We start from the raw sequence: 27,112 nt of genomic DNA on the forward strand, positions 1-27,112 counted from the left end.
TCACCCTACACAAATAAATAATCTGAGTTACAAATATTTCTGTACTTGGAGAGATAGGGAGAGAGCACCCGAGAAAAAAACTTAAAACGAACAAAAATTACTCCGTATATGAAAGGGGCTGCTCCCTCTTCAACGCCTTGCTCTTTGCACTAAAGTTTGAGTCTTTCTCTCAACTCTACTTTTTAAAACAGTAAAAACTTTAGCGTAAAGAGCAGGGCGTTGAAGAAGGAGCAGCCCCTTTCATATACGGGGTAATTTCTGTTCGTTTTGTCGCTCCTTACTTTCAGTTAAAAAAAACTTGTTTTTTTTTATTTAATTTCTGAACGTTTTTTAGTTAATACATGTTTTGATTTCGGCTCTCCGCAGATGAATAATTAAAGCGAAACTTGCATATTTATTTATTTAGCTAAATGGCTTTCCCATAGTTTTGATCGAATGATTTTGCAAAAAAAGGAGGGGAAGGAGGCCCAGTTGCTCTCCAATTTTTTGGGTACTTAAAAAGGCAACTAGAACTTTTAGTTTTTACGAACGTTTTCATTAGTAAAAGATATATGTAACTTACGAATTAGCTTACGTAACAAACTTCTATGTTCGTATGTTTTTATTACATATATGAGAAGGTTCGCCCACTCGTCAATACCTCGTCAATTTTTGCATTAAAGCTTAAATTTTGTCCCCTGAATCACAAAGGCCGTAGAATAAATAGTTGAAATTACTAAAAATCCTTTAGCGTAAAGAGTGAGGTATTAGGAGGAGGTGAATCCCCTATATGCGTAATATTTTCTGTTCGTTTTAAGTTTTAATGCCACTCCATACTTCCAGTGGAAAAAAACTTTTTCATATTTATTTTCTCATTGTTTTTTTAAATAATGCTAGAAAATGCTGCGCCCCCTTTATGGAAATCTTCTTCCCCCGTGGATAATTTCCCCCACATATCCCCCTCTTCTCAACCCCCCTCCCAACCAAACAATCCCCCTGAAAACGTCTCTACATTTCCCAATAACCATCACTATATGCAAACACTGGTCAAAATTTGCAACTTTCAGCCCCTCCCACGGGGACTGTGGGGGAGTAAGTCGTCCCCAAAGACATAGTTATAAGGTTTTTCGACTATGCTGAATAAAATGGCTATCTCAGAATTTTGATCCGACTGCTTTGGGAAAAATGAGCATGGGAGGGGGCCTAGGTGCCCTCCGATTTTTTGGTCACTTAAAAAGGGCACTAGAACTTTTCATTTACGTTCGAATGAGCCCTCTCGCAAAATTCTAGGACCACTGGGTCGATACGATCGCCCCTGGGAAAAAGAAAAAAAAAACAACAAATAAACACGCATCCGTGATTTGTCTTCTGGCAAAAAATACAAAATTCCACATTTTTGTAGATAGGATCTTGGAACTTGTACAATTGGGTTCTCTAATACGCTGAATCTGATGGTGTGATTTTCATTAAGATTCTATGACTTTTAGGGGGTGTTTCACCCTATTTTCTAAAATAGGGCAGATTTTCTCAGGCTCGTAACTTTTGATGGGTAAGACTAAACTTGATGAAACTTATATATTTAAAATCATCATTAAAATGCAATTCTTTTGATGTAACTATTGGTATCAAAATTCCGTTTTTTAGAGTTTCGGTTACTATTGAGCCGGGTCGCTCCTTACTACAGTTCGTTACCACGAACTGTTTGACTATTGCATCACAATTCTGTGTTTTTCTGATTGCTTTCCATGTCACCGTCTATACCTTCTTGGCTTCCTTTCGTCAATCAATCCTCAAATGATATTGCCGATCGGCTTATTCTTGGAAATCATCCACCCTCTCTTTCGTTAGTAGTAATTTGTCCTTGTTAAGGGGAGTTATAATTCCCGGACCCCCTTTCTGCTTCTTTCAATACAGTCCAAACTTAACGTATTCCAGTACCAGTCTATTAACGGAGTATCAGTGGTTCCCTTTATGTGACTGACTTATTGAAACTTATCGTAATCTTCGAAAGAAGATTTTGCATGCGATATGCCTAAAAAATGCTGTGTTTAATTTTTGTTTTTAGTAGATTGCGTGACCTTGGTGGCAAATAATAGTTTTTCAAATCAACAGGGAGGTTTCCTCCCTTCAAATCAACAGGGAGGTTTCCAAGTCAATAACGGCATCATGTTCGATGTTCGCGTTCTAAAATTAAGCTTTCTAAAAAGTAAATTAATGCCAAATTTTAGTTTTGACAATAGTTAGCAAATATTGCGAAGCGACAAAAATTTACGGACGTCTCCACTTTAATTTTGGCAGGTATTTCTGATTGAAATTTCCGAATTTTAAAAAAATTACATATTTAAACTGGTCAATATTTTCTTTTATATATTTTTCAAGGATAACCACACATGCTTCAAGAGTGAGGCTCTTGCTTTCTGTAAACCTATAGGTAATATCAGCTGCGCACACCTTGGATATTAGTGAAGATAACGAGGGTATTCTTCGTTATACATCTAAGTGAGAAGCTTAGAAAAGGGTTTGGCATAATAGCTCATTGTAATGCTTGTTATAGCAAACATATTATTGTTCATATGTTCAACGCCTTTGTTATGCCTCGTATCCTCATATTGACTCCATTTTAGAATATGTTTACAGCTACCAATAAAAATTATGCGATTTATATTGTTTGGTTTTGCAAAGTTTCTTTTGTGTATACGGGTATAGGATAGAAACAATCGTTTCGTCTCAGACTATTTGCTAACTGAGCCACTACTAGTGGCTGTGGATCCTCGGGTTCACCTTCTATTTAAGCTGGATAATTCGAATGGCCCCAATTCTGATATGTATTAGTAGACTACTTGTGTGTTATCTGTATGTTACTCGTACTATTTGTCTTATATCACTCACAATAGTATGTTTCCTATGTGTGTATTCTTTCCTTTAGGTTCACTTTCTTGTTTCCATTTTTTTAACACATTTGTGGTCGCTTGGGATTGAAAAGTACTGATTGATAGCCACGAAAGGTCAATAGCCATAAAAAGATCGTTAGATGAACTTACCGGGTCGCTCCACTTGGAATGGTGTCAAGTTTCTTTTTCAAAATGTCGATCAGATTGACTCCATGAAATTTGGCAGGATCTTGGCATGTTGAGATGATAGAATTTACCCATTCAGAAATTACTTCAGGAGCCGTTTTCAAAAGATTTGGATCTCTGAAATCGAAAGTTATTTTTATAAAATATTTTTACGCTAGTTTTACGCTGCTAGTCTTAATTATGATATTTAATTAGCTTTAATAATAAGCGTCTGAAGAATACAATTCAAGTCTTTCATAATTTTTCGAGTTCGTAATTACTCAAATTTCAAGCGTTTAATTTGCAATTGACCAGTAGAAGACACGATTTAAGGCGTAATTACTTTAAACTAGAGAAGATGGGAGTTGGGAGCCGGAGTTTTTCAGTAATTAACAGGAATCTGGCTAAAGATAGAAAGACCTAACATTAGCTGAGAATAGTTGGAAACAACATAGTGTTGACACAATCCTTTCCAACCAATTTTTTCCGTTTTAATTCTCAGTTCAGTAATGCAAGCGTGAAGCTGAAATCGAGAAAAAATCCGCATCCTTCATAAACCTTGTTTTTATCGGCAGGTGTGACGAGGCAGGTCGTCCTCGTCTTGGGTGGGAGGATGTCATAAAGAAAGATTTAAAGGAAATGGTAAATTCTTGGGAGGGTGCAAAGAGGGAGGCTTTGAAGAGATTTGGATGGAAGTTCATGCGGAGCTGCGTTGACCTCGGGCGGCTTGGAGCTGCGGTGAGTTGATAGCAGTAGTAGTAGTAGTAGTAAAAGTGTGACTATTGCGACTTGCGCATTAATTGTCATATATTATTATGTAAGTTTCATATATCATCAAAGAAATATGTATAAAAAGGGATGTCTGCCACCCCTCTTAGCTTCTCCCCACTAAATAGAGGAGCACAGATTAATCTTTGCTAAAGGGTAAGGTGCCGGGACAGTAAGAAGAAAATTTCTGGCGGCGAGGAAGGGCATGATTTGTCAAAGAATAATTTAATTTTTACTGAAAAGGCAAGGAATATTTATGAGTAATCAGTTAAAAGAGTAAGTAATGTGTTAAAAGAGGTAAATTGCATGCAAATTTTAGGTTTTGGAGAAGATAGCTGAGCTGTCGTTCAAACTGATAATTGGAGCGTATGGTTTACATGTAGCTCATAAGCTCACAAGAATTATGTTACTGATTCAGGTTCAAATATTTCTAAGTTAGATAGTTCAGTCTAAGATTGAAAGCATTTTGAAGTTTATATTTCGTTTAACTACCTCAATTGGGCTTTAAATTAAGCTAAATTATTTTGTTGTAAAAGTGTCTAGCTATTCCATTTTATAATTTTTCAAAACATATTGGTTACATCGGCTAAGTTATCTAATTTGCACTAATTTGCAAATTGATATCTAATTTGCACTTAGTCTTGTTCAAAGCACAGTGTGTGGTTCATTTTTCATGGAATTTCGTGGTCTCAACTTGTGATTGTTTTTGGGAGGCCTTAGGATCTTAGACGGCCGAGATGGAGCATGTTAACTTCATCATTTTCAACATCGATTGATTGCATTGGCAAAGCTAATAGACATTTAATTTGTATTTAGTCTTGTTCAAAGAACAGTATGTGGTTCATTTTTCATGCAGTCTCTTGACATCAATTTGAAATTGTTTTTTTTTGTAAACACGTTCGGATTTTGGATGGTCGAAAAGGAACATTTTACCTTCACCGTTTTCTTGGCAGGATCAAAATATTTCAAAGAATAGATTGCATTATATCAATTGAAGCAACTGGCAAAAATTCAAATTCCGCCTTCAAAACCATGTTAGCACACAATATGTGTTTATTAGCCTTCAGAGGCATAGAAGCCTCTTATAAAATTTTACAATTTATGCATCATCAGAAAACGCTGAGCAAGCCCCAAACTCTGTAGTTTATGTCTTATCCACTGTCTTTGATGTCAGAACCATGGAAACTACAAATCATATTTTGGTAAATAGTTTCCACTTCCCGAAATCCCTTCGGGAAGAAAAACGACCCAACCAGGTTTAATACTTAAGAGTGGGAATTTTCACAGGGGAAAATTATAAACAAGACAAAAGATAATGTTTAATAAAAAGAAAATAGCTAGATATAAATGACAAGATAAACAGTATACAAATCAGGGGAACAGTGTTCTTGTATATTGTCATCCCAGTAAGGATGAAAAAAGTTATATTTGCAAAATTGAAAATAGTTACTCACTCTTCCAACGGTAAGATTTATTTTAGCGTCAATAATGCATGTTTGTCACTTGTTTGGGTATTCCGTTTTTGTCACCCGTGTTTTTATCATTAAATCCCACTTTTTCTGCAATTAACTTAAAGAGCTTTTTCCACAAGAAAAGTTTTTCAAAGGAAAGTAGAGCTCTAATAAGTCTAGAATAAGCCGAAATAAAGTCAAATAATCTTCCAAGCGTAGAACTACCACAAATCACTATCAATAAATAAATGAGTCTGAAAACGAACAGGAATTACAATAAGTAGCAGAGTCAAACTCAAAGCGGGCAAAAATTAAAATGAGTAGGCTCACTGGTCTTGTGAAGGAAACTGGTTTTGAGTAAGAAACTGGTCTTGAGAAAGCATAGGGGTTATCAGCCCTACTCATGTTAATTGTAATTACATTTATCGGAATTTCTGTTCGTTTTGAGTTTCATTTATTTATTGATAGTGATATGTGGTAGTTTTATGCTAGGAAGATTGTTTGACTTCTTTTTTGCTCATTCTAGGCTTAATGGAGCTCTTTACTTTTCTTTGAAAAACTTGTCTCGTGAAAAAGTTTTTAAATTAATTTCTGTTCGTTTATTATTGCCATAGTCTTTTTCAAGGATTTTTTTTGTAATTATTTTCAGTTTTTTTTTTATAAGATCCATAGTATGGACTGCTATTTGCATATTGGAGAAAATTTTTCAATAATTTTTAATCCTGACTCAAATAGTATTTTTTGATTTAATTAGCTTCTAAAGTTGACCTGAAAAATAAAGCTTAATATCATTCCCAAACGATTCTATACAACCTCGAGACGCTTACACTATCTTTATTTGTTTAAATTGTACAAGCAGAAGTAGTAATAGTAGTATCCCCAAAGTTTCAACGTAATACCCACAGTCGTTCTCGATATATTGTTGCCGTGTTTTGCTGGCAACCATTTAACATAGTGTCTTTTGATTTGTTTAGTTTTAAATCATAGTGGGCCAATCACAAAATTGTGGGGGGTTGACATGCCTAATATCCTTAGAGACACAGTTGCTGGACCGTTCTACTATGCTGAATAAAATAGGTGTTTCAGAATTTTGACCGTATATGTTGGGAAAATGAATGGGCTTGAGAGAAGGGCTGCTTGCCCTCCGGCCTCTTGTTACTCTGAAAAAGGGCACCAGACTCTCGCGCTGTAATTGAACGGCAAGGGGGGACTTCCCCCTTGTCTAGTAAAAAATAGTAAACATTTAAAAACAAAGTGAAAATATTTTAAATGTATTTCATTTTCTACAAAGTGCAAATTATGCTCTGGTCTTGAAAAGGCAGGGGGGTTGTCAACCTCACTCATGTTAATTTTTGCTCGTTCTGAGTTTGACTCGGTTATTTATTGTAAAATTTAAATAAAAAAATACATTTAAAATGTTTTAACTTTTTTGAATTTAATAAATTAAATTTTTTTAAACTTTAAGGAATATATATGGGTATATATATTCTAAACTGACAATCCGCAGCCATTTTTTTGTGAAGTGCAAACTATATTCTGGCCTTAAAAAGGTATGGGGGTTGTCAAAGACATAATTCGAAGACCTTTCAACTATACTGAACTAAATGGCTATCGCCACATCTTGATTAAATGTGTTTTAGCAATTAATGGGCGTACGGGGGGGGGGAGAAGGCTTGTTGCCCTCCAATCACTTTCGACTACGAAAAAGGACAAAAGCTCTTTTAATTTCCAATCAAATGAGCTTTTTTCGAAGTTTCTACGACAACAAATGGGCATCACAAAATCAGATGCATTACGGGGAAATACAAGGTTTGTGGGGTGGGTTTATTCTTCCTCTGATCATTCTGAATCTTAAAAAGGGCACTACAACTTCTGACTGTCAATCCAACAAGCCCCCTCCGAAGTTTTTATGATCACCCTTTCTACATATACCTTATATGCCCCCGGGTATAACTTAAAACCATTGCCCTGAGGGCTGTGAGAGGTTTTCACCCTCGAAGAACTAATCTCCAGACCTTCCAACTACGTTAAACAAAATGGCCATCTCAAAATTTTTACTGCATGTGTTTGGGGAAATGGTGGGCATAAGAGGGGGGTCAGTTACCCTCCAATTATTTTTGACTATTAAAAAGGCACAAGCCCTTCCCATTTCCAATCAAATGAGCCCTTTTTGAAGTTTCTACGACAACTCCTTCGATACGAAGTGCCCTGGTCTAAAAGAAAAAAAAAATAATACATTGTGCCCTGCCCACATCGTTCTTTACTTGGCAGCGCTATTGCGTTGCCTATGATACTATTAAGGCATAATTAATACAATTTTTTTCAAAACACCAATCACTCTTACTACAATATAAGCTTGCCCTATATTAAGATCAACTAGCCCCGATTTGGGGTAAATTGATACACTTTGAGATGCCCAGTAAAAAACAAAATTCTAAATTTTCGTCTCTTAGGTTATAACAAAACAAAAAATGTATTTTGTAACATAGTGCATGAGCTTTAAGTATGTTTTTTGCGCTGAAATAATGCCCAGTACACGGCTTGGTAAAAGAAAAAATGTTTAAGCTGTCTCAACTAGCCGCACTCTCTATTGCTATGTTGCCACTAAAATTTTGTAATGTTTAGTCTGGAACCTTAGTTTCTTGAAAAGTCTTTCTTGAACGCTATTTAACATATTAGGATTTTATATTAATGCATAACATATGCACAAAAATAAATTAATAATACTAAAATAAAACAACTGAATAAATGTAAAATAAATCAATATTGTTTAGAGAAATAAAATAATCATAATCTAATTTCTACAATGGGTTTGTTAACCAGGGGGTACCAAATAGCTATTCTTGCCCCGGGCGCTGATGGGACTAAATCTGTCTCAGCTCCTTGGCACTCAATGGCTCCAATTCGGAGGAGGGAGCCTATATTTTGAAATTTTTTCTTATTTTCTTTTTTATTGGAAAACTTTTTGTTTTAGTTTGATTGGAAAAACAAACTAAAGCTGACAAAAAAAATTATAGAACGAAAGAAAAAGCAGCTGCAATCTATTCTTTGAAAGTGCATTTTAAGAATAAGAATTTCTTCTAGAATTTTTTTTTTTGAATGACAGTGGTAACGTGCCTTTTTTAGTTTTTATTTCCTATAGAGCTACCAGGCTACTGCAAGACAGCCAAGATGTTTAATAGCTAATTTAAAAGGTACTGCTCATATTTACACTTTTTCTGTAAATCAAACAGTTCGTGGTAACGAACTGTAGTAAGAGCGACCCGGCTCAATAGTAACTAAAACTCTAAAAAATTGAATTTTGATATCAATAGCTACATCAAAAGAATCGCATTTTAATGCTGATTTTAAATATATAAGTTTCATCAAGTTTAGTCTTACCCATCAAAAGTAACGAGCCTGAGAAAATTTGCCTTATTTAAGAAAATAGGGGGAAACACCCCCTAAAAGTCATAGGATCTTAAATGACACCATCAGAATCAGCGTATCAGAGAACCCTAATTTAGAAGTTTCAAGCTCCTATCTACAAAAATGTGGAATTTTGTATTTTTTGCCAGAAGACAAATCACGGGTGCGTGTTTATTTGTTTGTTTTTTTTTCTTCTTTTTCCCAGGGGTCATCGTATCGACCAAGAGGTCCTGGAATGTCGCAAGAGGGCTCATTCTAACGGAAATGAAAAGTTCTAGTGCCCTTTTTAAGTGACCAAAAAAATTGGAGGGCATCTAGGCCCCCTCCCACGCTCATTTTTCCCAAAGTCAACGGATCAAAATTTTGAGATAGCCATTTTGTTCAACATAGTCGAAAACCATAATAACTATGTCTTTGGGGATGACTTACTCCCCCACAATCCCTGAGGGAGGGGCTGCAAGTTACAAACTTTGACCAGTGTTTACATATAGTAATGGTTTTTGGGAAGTGTACAGACGTTTTCAGGGGGATTTTATTTTGTTTGGGGGTGGGGCTGAGGGGAGGGGGCTATGTTGGAGTATCTTTCCTTGGAGGAATCTGTCATGGTGGAAGAAAAATTCAATGAGAAGGGCGCAGGATTTTCTGGCATTACTATAAGAAAACAATGAAAAATAAACATGAAAACGTTTTTTCAAGTGAAAGGAAGGAGTAGCATTGAAACTTAAAACGAACAGAGATTATTATGCATATGAGGGGTTCTAAAAATACTTTAGCATAAAGAGCGAGGTATTTAGGAGGAGATAAATAACTCGCTCTTTATGCTAAATTATTTTTAGTAATTTCAACTATTTATTCTACGGCCTTTCTGATTCAGGGGTCATTCTTAAAGAATTGGGACAAAACTTACGATTTAGTGTAAAGAGCGAGGTATTAACGACGGTACAAACCCCCTCGTATACATAATAAAAATATAAGATTATCAAAGTTTGTTACGTAAGTTAATTCTTAAGTTACGTATATTTTTTACTAATAAAAACGTTCGTTCAAAATTAAAAGTTCTAGTTGCCTCTTTAAGAAACCGAAAAATTGGAGGGCAAGTAGGCCTCCTTCCCCACCCCTTATCTCTCAAAATCGTCTGATAAAAACTAAGAGAAAGCCATTTAGCCAAAAAAGAATTAATATGCAAATTTCATTTTAATAATTTATGTATGGAGAGCCAAAATCAGACATACATTAATTCAAAAACTTTCAGAAATTAAATAAAAAAACAAGTTTTTTGGAAATGAAAGTAAGGAGCGACATTTAAAACTTAAAACGAACAGAAATTACCCCGTATATGGAAGGGGCTTTTCCTCCTCGACACCCCGCTCCTTGCGCTAAAGTTTGATTCTTTCTCGCAACTCTACTTTTTAAAACAATAAAAAACTTTAGCGTAGAGAGCGGGGTGTCGAGGAGGAAAACCCCCTTCCATATACGGAGTAATTTCTGTTCGTTTTAAGTTTTAATGTCGCTCCTTACTTTCATTTCAAAAAACTTGTTTTTTTTTACTTATAAAGTAAAGAAACAAGCAAGATGCTCATCAAAATCCAGACGTGGTTCAATGATTTTCCTTTAATGAAATTACTACTAAAAAGGTATTTTTCAGAATCTAAAAGAGCAATATCAGCCCACATAGGGAACCCCTCCTCAGCACTAAGAGAAAGCCATTTAGCCAAAAAAAGAATTAATATGCAAATTTCGTTTTAATAATTTATGTATGGAGAGCCAAAATCAGACATACATTAATTCAAAAACTTTCAGAAATTAAATAAAAAAACAAGTTTTTGGAAATGAAAGTAAGGAGCGACATTTAAAACTTAAAACGAACAGAAATTGCGGAGGGATTGCGGAGGGGACAACCCATTTCATATACGGAGTAATTTCTGTTCGTTTTAAGTTTTAATGTCGCTCCTTATTTTCAGCTAAAATAATTAGTTTTTTTATTTAATAATCTAGAAGAGACAACTTTTGATACTGTTAGTTCATGCTTTACTTTCATTCTGTGTTTTATCTAGCAATTGTTCAACTGAAAATGTAGGTTTTCCAGGTCGACTCTTACTTTGCAAATACTGATAGAATTTCTGCATCTCGCTGCCGAACGCTTGCGGATTCCAAAATGGTTGTATTGTCCTTGTACCATCCGTCTTCAGCCAGCTGCAAACCGGTTACAACTCGGATTGTGTGACCGCCGTCCCAGCCATGGTTGAATTCTCTCTTGGACAATATATGCCGGACAGCTTTATCTTTTGCTGCCTTTGATTCAGACAGTGTAACTGGAAGAAGAATATAAAACTGAAATTACCAAGTACATTAAAATGAAAACAGTTTTCGCGCCCTGGACCCATCTTTGGTCTATTCATTACTGAAAAGCATAGTTCATAAAACGTCTCCTTAGGATGTTTCCAAATTAGGAAGTTCTTAGGCTATTATCTTATTTTCGTCAGTGTTGTCAAATCCAACAGTGAAAATAAATAGCCAAATTTCTTTCTCACTGTCCGTGATTCTTTATAACTGTTTGCAAAGGCGCTCAGCTGACAAAACTACGTTTTAATACTAGGGCTATTAAGCGACTTCAATACGCTTACCCAGGGGCTGCAAAGGGCTTGCTTCTATTTGAAACGATAGGCTTTTGTCAAACTAAAGAATAAAATCAGACACTTCAAGAAAGTGAAACGGATAAATTAGCCTTTTACAGATTATTAAGATCGCAGAAATTATTAGTAGGGCCGAAAACTCCCGTGCCTTCTCAAGACAAGAATATAATTTAGACTTTACTGAAAAAAAAAAGCAAATGACTATAGATTTACAGTTTAATAAAACATATACTGACACTTATTCCTAAAGTCTTAATATTTTTTTAATTATTAAATTTAAAAAAAAAATGAAAAAACCTAAAATGTATTTTGTTTTCAGTAAAATTAAAATTATATTCTGCTTATTCCAGTCATATGACCTCCCTTCAAACCTTCTACAAAAGTTCTAAGTGCCTTGGTCGGAATAAAAAGCATCCATATCGCTCTTTCCTTGGGTCTATCGTACCGTTCAATACGTGCATCAAAATCAATACTGGTTTGGAATTTGTAAATTCGATCAAAATTCAAACTACCTAAGAACTCAAAATTCAAAATTAACAATAAAAAACAATTAGGATAGGAAGATACATATAATTTAAAGTATAAGTGGTAAACACCCCCCAAAAACCTAAATATGTGACCGCAGCTCAGCTGTGTCAAATTAGAACAAGGGGTCTCTGACCCCCGTTTTTCTACCCTCCTCCTTGATTTTGACAAATACCACATTCGGAATATTTTCTTTAAAAAATGCCTTGTTTTGCAGATTTTTCAATCGAATTTTTTTAATGATAATTTAATCCCCTCCCCTAGATTTTGAAGAATAAATTTTGCCCCCCCCCCAAGAAAAAAAGAAGGAAATCGATATTGACGCCACTATTGCAACCAATTTAGTGTCGTAGAATTAAAAAAAAAAGAGAGATCAACACCAAACCCATAAGAATACAAAAATAAACGTAAAATGGCTCTTAAAGAAATACATTCGATTGAAGATACACTTTGACCTAAAATTTATAATAGTACAGTCATTGGTTCAGATTTTCAACCGTCCCTGAAAGGTTGTTAAGAAAAAATATTGAGAGGAATTAAACCCTTTTTGTATTCAATAAAAAAAACAGTTTTTTCCACTGAAAGTAAGGAGCGACATTAAAACTTAAAACGAACAGAAATTATTCCGTATATGAAAGGGGCTGTCCCCTCCCTAACCACCCACTCTTTACACTAAAGTTATTATTGTTTTAAAAATTAGAGTTAGGACAAAGAGTCAAACAAGATATGAAGCTGCTTAATGTAAAATTAAATGCTAAGATTGGCCTGAAAATAACACAAACAAATTATAGCTTATTACGGCCATTATTTTACAAAATTCGAACTTTAGCGATTGAAGAGGGAAAGAACTTTCTCATATACGTAATATGAGAGGATTCACCCCCTTGTCAGTAACTCGCTCTTTACGCTAAAATTCAAATTTTGTTCTAATTCCTTAAGAATGATTCCTGAATCACAAGGACCGTTTAGTTAAGATAAATAGCTCTTTTGAAGTTGCTAACAATACTTTAGCGTAAACAGCAAGGTATTGACGAAGAGACGAATCACCTCATATACGTAATAATTTCTGGTTATTTTTAAGTTTTAATGTTATTACGTACTTTCATTTGAAAAAAACTCGCTGATCTAATGTAATTTCAGATCATTTTTTAAATAATGCAGGGATATCCAGCGCCCCATTCATAGAAATTATCTTCCCATGTGAAATACTCCTCCATGGAAAGATCCTCCAACGTGACACAATCCTCCCACCCCGCCACCAGAAGTCCCCCTGAAAATGTCTGTAAACTTCACAATAGCCATTATTGTTTGTAAACATTGGTCAAAGTTTGTAACTTGCAGCCCCTCCCCCGAGGACTGTGGGGGAGTAAGTTGTCGGCGAAGAAATAGTTATTAGATATTTTGACTATTCTAAACAAAATGACTACCTCAAAATTTTGATCCGGATACTTTGATCCGGGAAAAAAATGAGCATGGGAGGGGGCCTAACTGCCCTCAAATTTTTGGCCACTTAAAAAAGGCACTAGAACTTTCAGTTTATGTTCAAATGAGCCCTCTTGCAAGATTTTAGTACCACTGGGTCGATAAGATCACCTTTGGAAAAAAAACAAATATACAACGGATCCGTGATCTTTCTTCTGGCAGAATATACAAAATTCCACATTTGTGCAGATAGGAGCTTGGAACCTCTACAGTGGGGTTCTCCGATACGCTGAATGAGATGGTGTGATTTTCATTAAGAGTCTGTGACTTTTAGGGAGTGTTTCCTCCTTTTTTCCAATTAAGGCAAGTTTTCTCGGGTTCGTAACTTTTGATGGGTTGGACTAAACTTAGTGAAACTTATATATTTAAAATTATCATATAAATCCAATTCTTTTTATGTATCTATTGGTATCAGAATTCCGGTTTTTAGAGTTTCGGTTACTATTGAGCCGGGTCGCTCCGTACTTACAGTTTGTTATCACGGACTATTTGATAAAGTTTTTGATGTAGTTAAAAATTTATTTTTGGGACAGGAAAGAAGTGGACCAATTGGGTTCAAACTTGTTTGTTGGAGGTAAGGGGTTTTTTCTGGTACAGTGATAAAGGCACTTCAAAATTGGAGATGTAATACTGGAAGTATACACCAAAAAATGATGAATAAAAGCTAAAAAATTAAATATCCATCTTATTAAACAAGCAGTAATTGCAAATTATTATTTGTATATACATAATTTTCCTCGAAAATTTTTTGTTTAATTCACATTTTTACGATTTTATCATTTTCTAGTGTGAAAAAATCATTTAAATACGTCACAACTTTAGCAAAATCCCTTTTTCCTTCCCAGTCCCCTTAATATGTGTCATAAATTGTCTGTTGACTGAAACTAGAGATCCCAGAGGGTTGAAAGGCTTGAGGATAAGTAGGAGCTTTAAAGCACAATTTGTTTGTTGATAAATCACTTGATCACACAATCTTAAAGAAAGATAACCCCGTTTGATAGCTGTGAAATGAATCTCAGATTCTTAATTGCTTCGCATTAAATGCTGGGCAATGTATCAGGAAAATTACGAAAAGAATTTGTATACCGGGTGACCGGGCTTCGCACGGTGATCTTTGTTTTTATAATGAAAATGTTTGTAATAAGATATTTGTTCATTTTCCGGAGTAAATAAACGATCTACGAAGGTCATAAATTTGTTAAAATTTGCTGAGGGTTTTAATTTTAAAAAATTAAATTATTTTTATAAAATTATAAAAAAAAATAAAAATTATAAAAAAAAATTTATAAAAAAATTTCATGTAAATGATGCCACAAAAAGACCGACATCCACCGCGCTATAGTTTTACTTTATACAGCGAATAAAATAAAATTAATGTTTTTTTGCGAAAATGATTGTAAAAACTGTTTGATACAGTTACACATAAAATGTTTTCAAATGAAAGAACAAGTTGAAATTATGAAAAGCTAGAGAGTGGTCCTTCTCAATGGTAACCGAAACTTTAACAGGAGCGTTTTCAAAACAATTTACTAATATATAATGGCAAGTAAAGTTTTTGCGCTTATTGCGAATATATATGCTAAAACATTAGTTTAGAGTTATGCAATAAAAGGTAGCCCATGAAAATTTGCATGATTTTGGAAAACAGAAGAATCATCCAATAGAGCAAGGCTATACTTGATGAAAATTAAATAACAACATATTTTTTTTACTGATATTAAGCAGAAACATTAAAACTCAAAAGGAAAAGACTATTTTCCTTATATAAGGGGTTGTCCCTTCCTCAGCTCTAGCTGTTTACGCTAAAGTGTTAAAGTCCTTTATAAATACTTCTCATTCAAATTCAACTTATGGTTGAGCAGTCTATCTTAAAGGATTCTGACACGAAATCAAACCTCAGCGTAAAGAACGCAGACTGAGGAATTGGTATCCCCTTTATATACGGAATAATTTCGGTTCATTTTGAGTTTTAATGTTACTCTTTACTTTCGGTTGAAAAGCATTTTTTTTTCATTTATTTTCTCTCCGTTTTCAAATAATGTCAGGAAATTCCCTTCCCTCTTCTCCGCTCTATAAAATTTCCTCTAGAAACTATCCTCTTTAAAGAAAATTCTCTCTGTGGAAAATCCCCTCTGCAGGTAATTCTGCCCCAAGGAAGTTTTTGTATATTTCTCGGTAGCAATTACTATATGTGACCAATGGGCAAATTGTGACTTCGAGCATTTCCCCGAGAGCTAGGGGGATCATGAATTCCCCATAGACAAATATGTATATATATATATATATATATATATATATATATATATATATATATATATATATATATATATATATATATATATATATATATATATATATATATATATATATATATATATATATATATATATATATATATATATATATTGGACGTTTCAGTTATGCTGAATCAAATGGTTATATCAAGAATTTTGATCGGATATCTTCGGGGGAGAGGGTTAGAAATTGGAGGAGGGTTAGTTAACCTCAAATCTTTTTGGTAAAATTTAAAGGGCACTGTGACGATTGATTTCCATTCGAATGGCCCATCTCCCAATATTTTAGAGCCCTTGGTTTAATACGATAGCCCCTGGGTAAAAAAATAAACATGGATCAGTGACCCTTCTTCTAGTAATTAAAATCAACATTTAGATAGGAGCTTAAACTCTCATAGTACGGTTCTCTGATATTCTGAATTTGATGACGGGATTTCATTAAGACAGCCAGCCTTTTCGGGGGTATTCCCTCCTTTTCAAAATCAGAAAAATTGTCTCAGCCTCGAAGCTTTTAATCGGTAAAATTAGATATGATGAATTTTCTATATTTCCAATCAGCAAAACACGAACTGTTTGAAATTGCTCCGTCAAATTTTACTGGGTAATTGAAATCCCGTTAATACAAGTTTGGAGTATCTACAAGTTTACAGAATTTTGTGTTTTCCAGAAAAAGTGCCTGCTTATGCGTGGAAGACTAAGCTTAAAACGAAAAAAATCTATAAAAAAAAAATTATAGAATATACCAGGGCTCCTTGCCCCCACACAACACACCACTATTCACCTTGAAGTTCCACATTTTCGTTTCGACATTTCAAGAATAGAGTAAATGCTCTAACGCAGGAACACTCGTTGTGAGAAAAGGTTTAAAGAGGTTGTGTTTGATACTCACTTTATGCTTAGTAAAGTAAGGTGTTACTGGAAATAACGTTCGACGAAATGGGGGAGGGACGGGTTGAAATTATTTTTCAAAACTCTCTGGCGGGACAATTTTGTTGGGTTTTTCAGGACAAATTCTACAAAAAACCATTTTCATTAAAAATATAAAAAAAGGATATTTTTAAAATCTCAGAGCGACCGCTACCTCCTCCTCCAATTGATTCCACTGGTTGTTGGTCAATATTTTGGTAAAGTTCTAGTTTAATTATTTTGATTCTCTCCTTAATTTTTGTGACAGCATTGGGATAAAAGGCAAAGTTGTGTAATTTTTTTTTGAGTTGACCCATTTTCTTCTAATATTACATAACTTTGCCTTATATCCCATTGTTGTTACAAAAATTAAGGAGAGAATTAAAAAAAAAACTGCTTTTAAATCAGGACATACTATAAGCTCACGGCTAAATAATGGAAAAGATAAAGTTCCAAGAAATATACAAAAGGGGGTATACAAAATTCCATGCTCTTGTGGTAAATTTTATGTAGGTAGAACACAGCAGAATTTACAAAATAGGCTACAGCAACACATAAATTGAGATAGACTGCTCACTAAGGCATAATAAAAAACCTGAAACATTTGAATCCGCTATAGCGAAACACGTGTATAATTTTTCTCATCACAATATTTTATTTGATCAGAGAAATATTGTTGATAAATCTTAGGACTTTTACAAAGTTTCAGAGAAATTATAGAAATAAAAAAGATTGTCTATGGGGGTATTACTATTAATAGAGATGAAAGAGATTTTAAGATAAATTCAATTTATAATAATTTAATTAAAGACCAGTTAACAACTTCAACGAATATTGATTTACATAATTGTCCCGAAACAAGTGATAACCTTGCGAACGAAAGTCAAGGCAAGGTTAATGCTGTGAGAAGTCCACGGACTGCAACTAAAATAGCAAATGATAAAACAATTTATAATTCACAACTTTGTTTCATTAACCTGTAAGATTTTGATTGGATGTGGGGTTGGGTGACCTGATTTTGTTCTGTTCATGTAAATATAATTTTCATTTTTAATAGATTTCCATTTATACACCGATTGTTGCAGAGGAAAGGAGCCTATGGTTTCATTATAAACAGTAGGTCTTGTTTTGTTCTAAAGTTATTACCATCAGTGCTGGGGGTTTTATTTTATAATGTGAGTTGTTTTTATTTATTTTATTGTTTATATATATATATATATATATATATATATATATATATATATACATATATATATATATATATATATATATATATATATATATATATATATATATATATATATATATATATATATATATATATATATATATATATTCTTTTTTGTTGTGTTGTCGGGTTTTTTTTTGTTTGTGATGTCTTAAAAAAGTCTTAAATTGTCGGGTGTAATTTTTTTTTTCTTCGTTGAGAAAGGCTCGCGGACGTGGGGCCGAAATATTCGAGAGATTTTTTTTTAAGTGTAGTTTTATATTTTATTTTTTGTTCACTGCTTTGTCGAAATTAAACCCGTTTTTTCTTTGCTCAATTTTTCGTAAATGGAAAAGCAGTGTGCTCTTAGAAATTATGTATTACCTCAGAAGACTTTCCGAATTGATTCAAGATAAATTGTGTAAATTATATTTATTTATTTGACATTTATATTGTTACAAAAGAGCTCAATTAGGTTTACTTGTATTTGAAGACATTAAAAAAAAAAAAAAAAAAAAAAAAAAAAAAAAAAAAAAAAAAAAAAAAAAAAAAAAAAAAATGCAAATTTGGACTAAAACTTTTCATTTTGGAAAATGTTCGGTCAAACTGTAGGGGGTTTTCTTTTAAAGGCATCACAGACAAAATTATGAAACTATTGTTTTCAAGGGTCCTAAAAGGGCTTAAAATGTAATTAGCGAAAAAAGTGATTGTTTTATTCAGAAATGGCATCTAGTGGTATGTTCATTTTATTTGTTGGTCAAAAATATGAACTGTTCGATATTTACCAAATAAAAAGACTTAAAATTAACGAACTACTTAATTTTTGTCTAGTATTTAGGGCACATTTTTGCAGCAAAAAACATTTCGTTTCCGAGGGGATTTTAGTCCCTTTGATACAAATGAAAATTTACCTTGGATTAGAAACTTACCTTGTCCATTCGTCAAATGGGTCAGAGTTATTAAAACAAGACAGGTTCCAATAATTTTGAACATCCTTAAATGAATAGACTCTTTGAACTGAAATAGATTCATTTTTATCAACTTTTCATGTTGACAACATGTAACGGTTATACTCCCAAGAGAATTCAAATCAGGAAGCAGTCTATACACAAAATCCAATTCTTCAAATTGGGTCAGCACCTTAGGAAATCCCTAAAAGTGACACATGCAAGTCGAAATAATTTATGTGGTGGCAAGAGTTTAGGTGCGATTAGACCTAAGCTAGTAAGTTAAGTCGAGGATTATTTTTAACAGGTGTGAAACTTTTTTTTTGGTGGAAAAGTTTTAAAGATTTAAAACCGAACGAATTGTCTAAAAACTATATAGTTTTCATTTGAGGGAGGGAGGATCTACTTCACACAACCCCATAGTATTCCATTTGCCATAGCAAAAAACAAATATTGGGAAAATATTTCCTAAGGGGGTTGGAGACCAGGTTTTCAGTTTCTTTTGACGAAAGGCGCCATTAACAGTGGCGCCCATTTGGGTGGGCATATGCCACTTACTACATTAAGAAAATTTATGCCCCCCTCCCCTATCTAAATTTTGTGAATTGACACCACTGATCATATAGCTATTATCTGGAGGAATATGAGGATTCGACAAGACTTTTCATCCAGTAGCGTTAATTGGGGGACTTGTTGATCCAATGATTCATTCCCCCCCCCCCTCGTAGCGGTGTTGAAAAACATATTTTTGGGAGGATTTTATTTGAAATGTCTTTTTTTATATTCTGTATAAAAAAAGCAACGAATTTACACCCTTTACCCCCCCCCTCTCGTTCCATAAATTTTTGTGCATTGACAAAGAAAACCACATTTCAGCCATATGTTTAAATCCTATTTTTTAACATCTTTAACATATATTTAAACGAAAGCATTTGTGTTTTGTCTCATATATACAAGAAAGTCTTTTTAACGATGAAAAAACGTTCGATTTTTAGACCAGCGGTCACAATCAAGCATTGCTTTCCTTGACAGAGATATGGATTCACGTGCCCGCGCATCTGACGTCGCCTTTCACCTTATGTGACGTATAACTGATTTTCAAAGAGTTCGTGGTAACGAACTGTAAGTAAGGAGTGATCCGGCTGAATAGTAACTGCAATTCTTAAAATCAGATCTTTGATACTAATAGCAAAAGAATCAGATTTTTATGCTGATTTTAAATATATAAGTTTCATCAAGTTTAGTCCTACTCATCAGAAGTTAGGAGCCTGAGAAAATTTGCTTTATTTTGAAAAGAGGGGAAAACACCCTCTATGAGTCATAAAATCTTAATGAAAATCATATCATTAGATTCAATGCATCAAAAAACCATATTGTAGAAGTTTCAAGCTCCTATCTGCACAAATGGGGAATTTTGTGGTTTTTGCCAGAAGAAAGATCATGGATGCGTGTTTATTTATTTTTTTTTCCAGGGGTGATTGTATCGACTCAGCGGTCCTAGAATTTTGCCTTTTTTAAGTGACCCAAAAATTGGAGGGTAAACAGGCCCCCTCCCACGCTTATTTTTCCCAAAGTCACCGGATTAAAATTATAAGATAGTAATTTGTTCACCATAGCCGAAATATATAATAGCTATGTCTTTGAGGATGAGTCCCCGGGAGAAGGGCTGCAAGCTATGAACTTTGCCCATTGTCCACATATGGTATTTGTTATTGGTAAGTATACAGACGTTTTCCGGAGGATTTTGTCTGGTGGGGGTGGGGGATTGGGTTACGTGAGTGGATCTTTCAATGCAGGAAATTTTTATGAGGGAAGATAATTTCTATGAAGGGGGCGCTGGATTTCCCAGCTAAAGTTTCTTTTTTTTACTTTTAAAAGAGGCTAGTATCATATTTAAATAGCCTTTGTGATTCAAGAGTCATTCTTAAATAACTGAAACATAAATCAAACTTAGGTTGTTATAATGTTTAAAAAAGCAAAATTAATATGCAAATTTCATTTTAATTATTCATGTACGGTGGGCCAAATTCAAAACATGTACTAGTTGAAAAACATTAAGAAATTAAATCAAAAAACAAGTTTTTAATTGAAAGTAAGAAGTGACATTAAAACTAAAAACGAACATAAATTATTCCGTATAGGAAAGGGGCTGTCCCCTCCTTAACGCCCGGCTCTTTACGCTAAAGTTTTTTTATTGTTTTATAAAGTAGAGGTGTGATACAGACTCAAACTTTTGCATAAAATTAATGTCACTCCTTACTTTCAGCTAAAATGTTTTTATTTTTTTTATTTAATCATGGAAAAAGACTCGCGTGGATTATCATTCAAAAACAAAACCCTGGTGAAGAAAAAAACATGATACCCATTTCTGGGCAATCTTATCTCCGAATCATATGATAGTCATACCTGTCGATTAAAAATCAAGATTCATGAAAGGTATGGGTTTTTTTAATGAAAATTCAAGTTCCTATGGGCTGAAAATATACAGCGATTTTTTCAAAATTTTGAGAGCAAGCGCATTCAATTAGTCAGTGGTGTCAATTCATAAAATATTTTTTTTAATATTGGAGGTCAATGAAGTAAGAACATTCGTTTTTCATTTATTTTTTCTGCTTATCAGTTTCAGTTTAAGTTAAGCAAAGCTAAAATTCTTTCTCCTTTTTTTCTTTCATTCAAGTATTCTATCCAATCAAATAAGTTTTGGGATTACGATCTTGAGGGTATATATGGTAATATAAATTACCAATATGGTCATTGCAACTGGTGATTGGTAAGTAATTTAGTGGTTGGTAATATAACGAATTTTTTAAATCTTGTTCTTATTTAATTGTTTCCATTAAAACACAATAAAGAATTCTTAAGCGAAGACAACGAATTTTAAAATTTAGGAAGAAGGCCTTAATTTGTAGAAAAATTCAAGACAGATAGTCCAATTGAAACTATTATAATTTTTTATAGTACAAATCGAAGCTTCAGTCTTTTTCTCATTTGACTCCTCTTCTTTTTACGAGCGATAAAACAGATGGACATCAGAAAGATAGATTACCAAAGGTCTATTTCCTTGGTCACTTCTACCATTCCTCATATAACTCATTCAAGTTCCAATCTTCCCCTTCAACTACGCTTACAATCTCTATCAAAGGGTTTCGGTCATAAAATCACTAAATTTGAATAGAAAGTACGTTCTACAAAAATTATTGCCAATTTGTGTTCGATTCAGTACACGATTGGGAGGAAACCGTCCCTGACGTAGAAATACATTCCTGGGCAACGCTGGCATTGTGGGTAAAATGTTTAATGTCCGTAAACGGAAAGTGCCGCAATGAAGTTTTATGGTGTCTTGACTCGCGAAATCATTTATTTCAATCGCTATTTAGAAGCAAGTTTAAATGGTTTCGCCAGTATCCAAAACAATGCTTTTAAAATATTGAGATCGAGTTCATCAGAAGGATAGTGGAGTTATCTTCTATACTGTTGCATCAAACAGTAATTTCGGCCAAAATCGGGCCATCATCCCTTAGGGAGAAAAAATTGTTTTGACCCAAAATATTGTCAATGTCAATTTTGAAATGAGTTTGAGCCAGTTAAGCTTCTTTTGGGAAAGAAATTATTGGATCCAAACGAAGTCTTGTGTTGTCTCGTCATGGAATTAATTAAAAAACTTTTTCCACAAGATAAGTTTTTCAAAGAAACGTAAATAGCTCTATTAAGCAAAGAATGAGCAAAAAAAATCAAAAAAGAAAGTAGGCTAAAGTCAAATAATCTTCCAAGCGTGAAACTACCATACATCACTGTCAATAAATCAATGAAATTCAAAACAAACAGAAACTACAATAAATAGCCGAGTCAAACTCATAACGAGCTAAAATTAGCATGAGTAGGGCTGATAACCTCCTAAGCCTTCATAAGACCAGAACAAAATTTGCGCTTTACGGAAAAAAATAAAATAGAAAACAAATGACCATGGATTCTCAGTTAAATTGACATATACTGAAATTTCTTCTTTAAGGTTTTGATAATTTATCATTTATGAAAATAAGAAAGGTGAAAACAACTCTTACGTATTTTGGCCCTTTCGATTTCCAATCGAATGAGCTGTCTTCGAAGCTTCTACGACAACAAAGAGCCATCGCAAAATTTCTATCAGATGCATTTTGGGGAAATACGAAGTGTGGGGGGTATCCACCCTATGATCACTCTGAGTCTTAAAAAACACTCGAACTTCTAATTACGAATCCAATGAGCTTCCTCTGAAGTTTATATGATCATACTTTCTATGTATAACTTATATGCCTCCATGGCATAACTTACAACTCTTGCCCTGAGGACTGTGGGGGTTGTCATCCTCAAAGACATAATTTCCGAACCTTTCAATTATTTTGAACAAAATGGCTTACTCAAAATTTTATTGAATGTGTTTGGGAGAAATTGAGGGCGTGGGAGGGACGGCTACTTGCCCTCCAATCACTTTTGACTATTAAACTGGCCCTTTCAATTTCCAGTCGAATGAGCTGTTTTTGAAGTTTCTAGGACAACAAATTGCACATTTTAAATTTCTACCAGATGCATTTCGGGAAAATACTAGGTGTGTGTGTGTGGGGGGGGGTGGGGTTATCGATCCTCCGATCACTCTGAGTCTTAAAAAGGACACCAGAGCTTCTGATTACGAATCCCATGAGCCCTCTCCAAAGTTTATACGGTCATACGTTCTATATATTCCTCATATGCCCCCAGGGCATAACTTACAACACTAGCCATGAGGAATGTGGGGGGGTTGTCATCCTCAAAGACATGATTTCCAGACCTCTCAATTACTTTTAACAAAATGGCTATCTTAAAATTTTAATTGGATATGTTTGGGGAAATATTGAGCGTGGGAGGAGGGTTAGTTGCCCTCCAATCACTTTTGACTATTTAAAAGGCACTGAGCCTGTCAGTTTCCAATCGAATGAGCTGTTTTTAGAGGTTCTACGACAACATGTGGCCATCTCAAAATTAAAATCAGATGCATTTTGGGAAATTCAAATGTGTGGGGGGGAGTATCCACCCTCTGATCACTCTGAATATTAAAAAGAGCACTAGAACTTCGGATTACCAATCCAATTTGAATCTCAGTGCCCTTTTTGAATCTCAAAAAGGGCACTAAAATTTTGATTCTGAAGTTTAAACGATCTTGTCTATATAAACCTTAAATGCTCCGGGCATAACTTACAATCCTTGTCCTGAGGGCTATGGGGAGGTCGTCTTCCTCAAAGAGATAATTCTTGGATATTTCGACTAATTAGAACAAAATAGTTATCTCAAAATTTTTACTAAATGTGTTTGGGGAATTTGGGGAGTGTGTGTGTGTGCGGGGGGGGGCTAATTTCCCTCCAATCACTTTCAGCTATCAGAAAAGGCAATAGTCCTTTCTATTTCCAATCGAATGAGCCCTTTTCAAAGTTTCCACGAAAACCCCTTCGATACAAAGTGCCCTGGCCTAAACAAAAAAAAAAATAATAATGCATTGTGTTCACACCCCTCCTTACGTAGGCAGCGCTATTGCACTGCCTATGATATTTTCCAGCTCTATCTTCAATTTCTTGTGTGATGTGGGCTTTAAGCCGTTTCAATAGCACTCTAACAAATATTTCTGATTTTTTTTTGTAGTTAGAGACCCTTTTGCAGGTTTAAATAACGTCGGACGTTGGAAAAGTAATGTTTCTAGTGAGTTTCTTTAATTCGCCACTCTGCATAAAAGTATTTTCCTTTTATTGCAAATTTTGGCTAAATTTTGCAAATTCATTTCAATACCAAATATTTACAAGAGTCTGGATTAGGTGGTGAAACAAAGCATAATGAGTGAGAAAAGGATTCCAGAATAAAAAAAAATTGATAAAATTAGCTATGTATAATGTAAAAATATATAAATATATATTCTGTATAGCCAACTATAAACCTAATTGGATGAAAAACAAAAATTATTGTACGTTGTATTGTCAAATTTGTCAGTGCTGAAAGCAATGACGTTACTAGCCAAAATTTTTGGGAGGGGAGTCAATACATTTTACCAACTGAATGGTCATTTTTACCTACTGATTTGAGTGTAATTGCTATTAAAATTCCTTCATTTTCTGAATTAAGCCTTCTTCTTCTTCTACCTAGTAAAAAAACTGAGCCAGCAATGTAACAGCCCTAGTTTGGACTCTCTAGGTCCTTGCTTGAGCCAAATTTTGCTTTGACATTTGCATTTTGTGTCTCCCTTTGACAGTTTTTTTTACTATTTTGTTAGATTCTGATAAGAATATGTGAAAACAGGAAGTGGTTTTGCAAACACAAGTAAATGCCTAGAATGATCAAATTGTCGGAAAACAGAGTAGATATGTACTTCTTACAGAATTCAAACAGGGTTGCCACCCTAGAGACTTAAAACTTTTTCTAGTGATTTTCGACATGGCCTAAATAAACAAAAATCACTAAATTTGCGCATGAATCACTAGATTATTGAAGAGAATCACTAAATAAACAAGAAAATCACTAAAATCTAGTGATTTTTCTCACCGGGTGACAACCCTGTATCCAAAGGATTGCTGATACGTAGGGATAAAATATAATTTACTTAATAATGGGTAAAAACAATCTGAAGTAGCAAAAGCAAAATAGAATTTATATTTACCATAAATAAAAAGGTTAGCTGAAAAAAGACTTTCTTTTTGATCAATCCATTTGAAAGCTGAAAAAACGTAGATGCTCTTTTAATGCTACCTTCAAATACCAATGGTAAATACATAATTTCGAGGGGGGTGAGGAAGGTAGTTCAAACTAGCAAAACAAACGAGAGAGTGGTTTTCTCTTAGGAATACTGAAGTGTTCAATGTGAAAATAGCTGTAAAAGCCATATAGACGAATGCGCTACTACGTTGCGGTAAATGCTCTAAAACCATGAAGTTAAAATATAAAGCCTTTCACCTTTGTTAAGTCAGTTCGTTTTTTCAGAATTTTTGGTCGATTTTTTGGCACTTATTGTGCCGAATAAGAACCTGGTAAAATATCTCCTGAAAACATTATTTACTGTGTGGCCAAAATGAAGTCAAATCATTCAGCTGTATAATCTGATTATTACAGGCTCCATCTTATCTAAAATCAATATTTATTACATGATATGGAAATTTCACAAGCCTTTTTTCAATCTTCCTTTAAAATTATGATAATGATTTATACATTATTTGGTTTTTAGATAGCAATATGCTCTAACCAACTTATCTTTCAAATAGTTATGGATCATCTCTTAGGTATAATATATTACTACATTTACTGTCCCTAAGTGCTTCTCAGAGTCAGCCAAAAGTTTCCTAGTTTATCACCCTATAGAGCTTTGGAACTCAATCCCTATATCAGCCTGTCAAAGAGTTGAATCAGAAGATGGTTTAAGGCGGTACCGCGGAGAAGAGGTCAAGGTAGCGACTTCTGTTGAAAGACTTGTGTTTCTTCCATAGTCAATTCCGTTTTTTAGAAAAATCATGCCTATAATTAGTTACGGTTTGTTATAAAAGTTTCATGATTGACGTATAAGAAAGGATAGACTTGCAAAGAATGTAAAGCCCATAAAATGGATCAAAGACTGAATAATGGCAACTGAACATTTAAGATGTTAAATTGTGACTGATTTTGTTTAAAACAATAAATGAAAAAAATCTACTGTTTTTGTATCATTTCAGAGTTGTTAATAGGGGCTTACAAATATAATCCTTCAAACATGCGCATTACTCAAGGCGAATTCGACTAATGAATTAACAATTTGGCCTATGTTCTCTCGAAAAATAGGGTTTTCGGCTATTTTTTTGCTCTAACAGCTAATGAACCTTCTTCATTAGGAAGTAGTAACCACATGGGTAATTTTGAATATTTTTTTTCAGAAGGAATATTACAGATGCATGTTTATTTGTTTTTTTTCAGGGGTGACTGTATCGAACCAATACTCATAGAATATTGGGAGAGAGCTTATTCAAACGGAAGCTATAAGTTCTAGTGTCCTTTTTAAGTGATCAAAAATATTGGAGGGTGATTAGCCCCCTTTGCATGCCACAATTTTTCTCCAAATTCGCCTGATAAAAATTTGAAATAGCCATTTTGTTCAGCATAGTTGAAAGGTCCGGAACTATACCTTTGGGAATAACCCAATTCCCACAGTCTCTGAGGTAGAGTCTGTATGTCATGAAATTTGCTCATTATTTCCGTATAGTGTTTATTATTTGGAAGTATACAGAAATTTTCCGAGGGAGGAGGATTTCTGCTTGGGGGTTTCCCCCGGGGAGAAATTTCTGTTTGGAAGGAAGTTACAAGGGGTTGAATTGCCAGAGGAAATTTTACACCGGGGGAATTTGCCACAATTTTTACCCAAAATTCTTTTATTTCTCTTACTTTCTCTATGCCGACTCAATTTTGCATGTGGAGATGTTAAGGGGAATTACATGGGA

General features: G+C 34.1%; 1 protein-coding gene across 1 annotated transcript in view; it reads right to left on the reverse strand.

Moving 5' to 3' along the window:
* The window catches only part of LOC136033646 (uncharacterized), a 38,997-nt gene extending 20,201 nt beyond the window's left edge, over nt 1-18,796 (reverse strand). Inside the window, exons 1-3 of the mRNA XM_065714462.1 lie at nt 18,639-18,796; nt 10,761-10,974; nt 3,021-3,173 (exon numbers count right to left, since the gene is read on the reverse strand). Coding sequence (XP_065570534.1) covers nt 3,021-3,173; nt 10,761-10,974; nt 18,639-18,741 — 470 coding nt within the window. The 5' untranslated portion in view covers nt 18,742-18,796. The remainder of the gene's footprint in view (nt 1-3,020; nt 3,174-10,760; nt 10,975-18,638) is intronic.
* Nucleotides 18,797-27,112: the final 8,316 nt, after the last annotated feature.

This window comes from Artemia franciscana, chromosome 12 (genome assembly GCF_032884065.1).
Source record: "Artemia franciscana chromosome 12, ASM3288406v1, whole genome shotgun sequence".
Lineage (NCBI taxonomy): Eukaryota > Metazoa > Arthropoda > Branchiopoda > Anostraca > Artemiidae > Artemia > Artemia franciscana.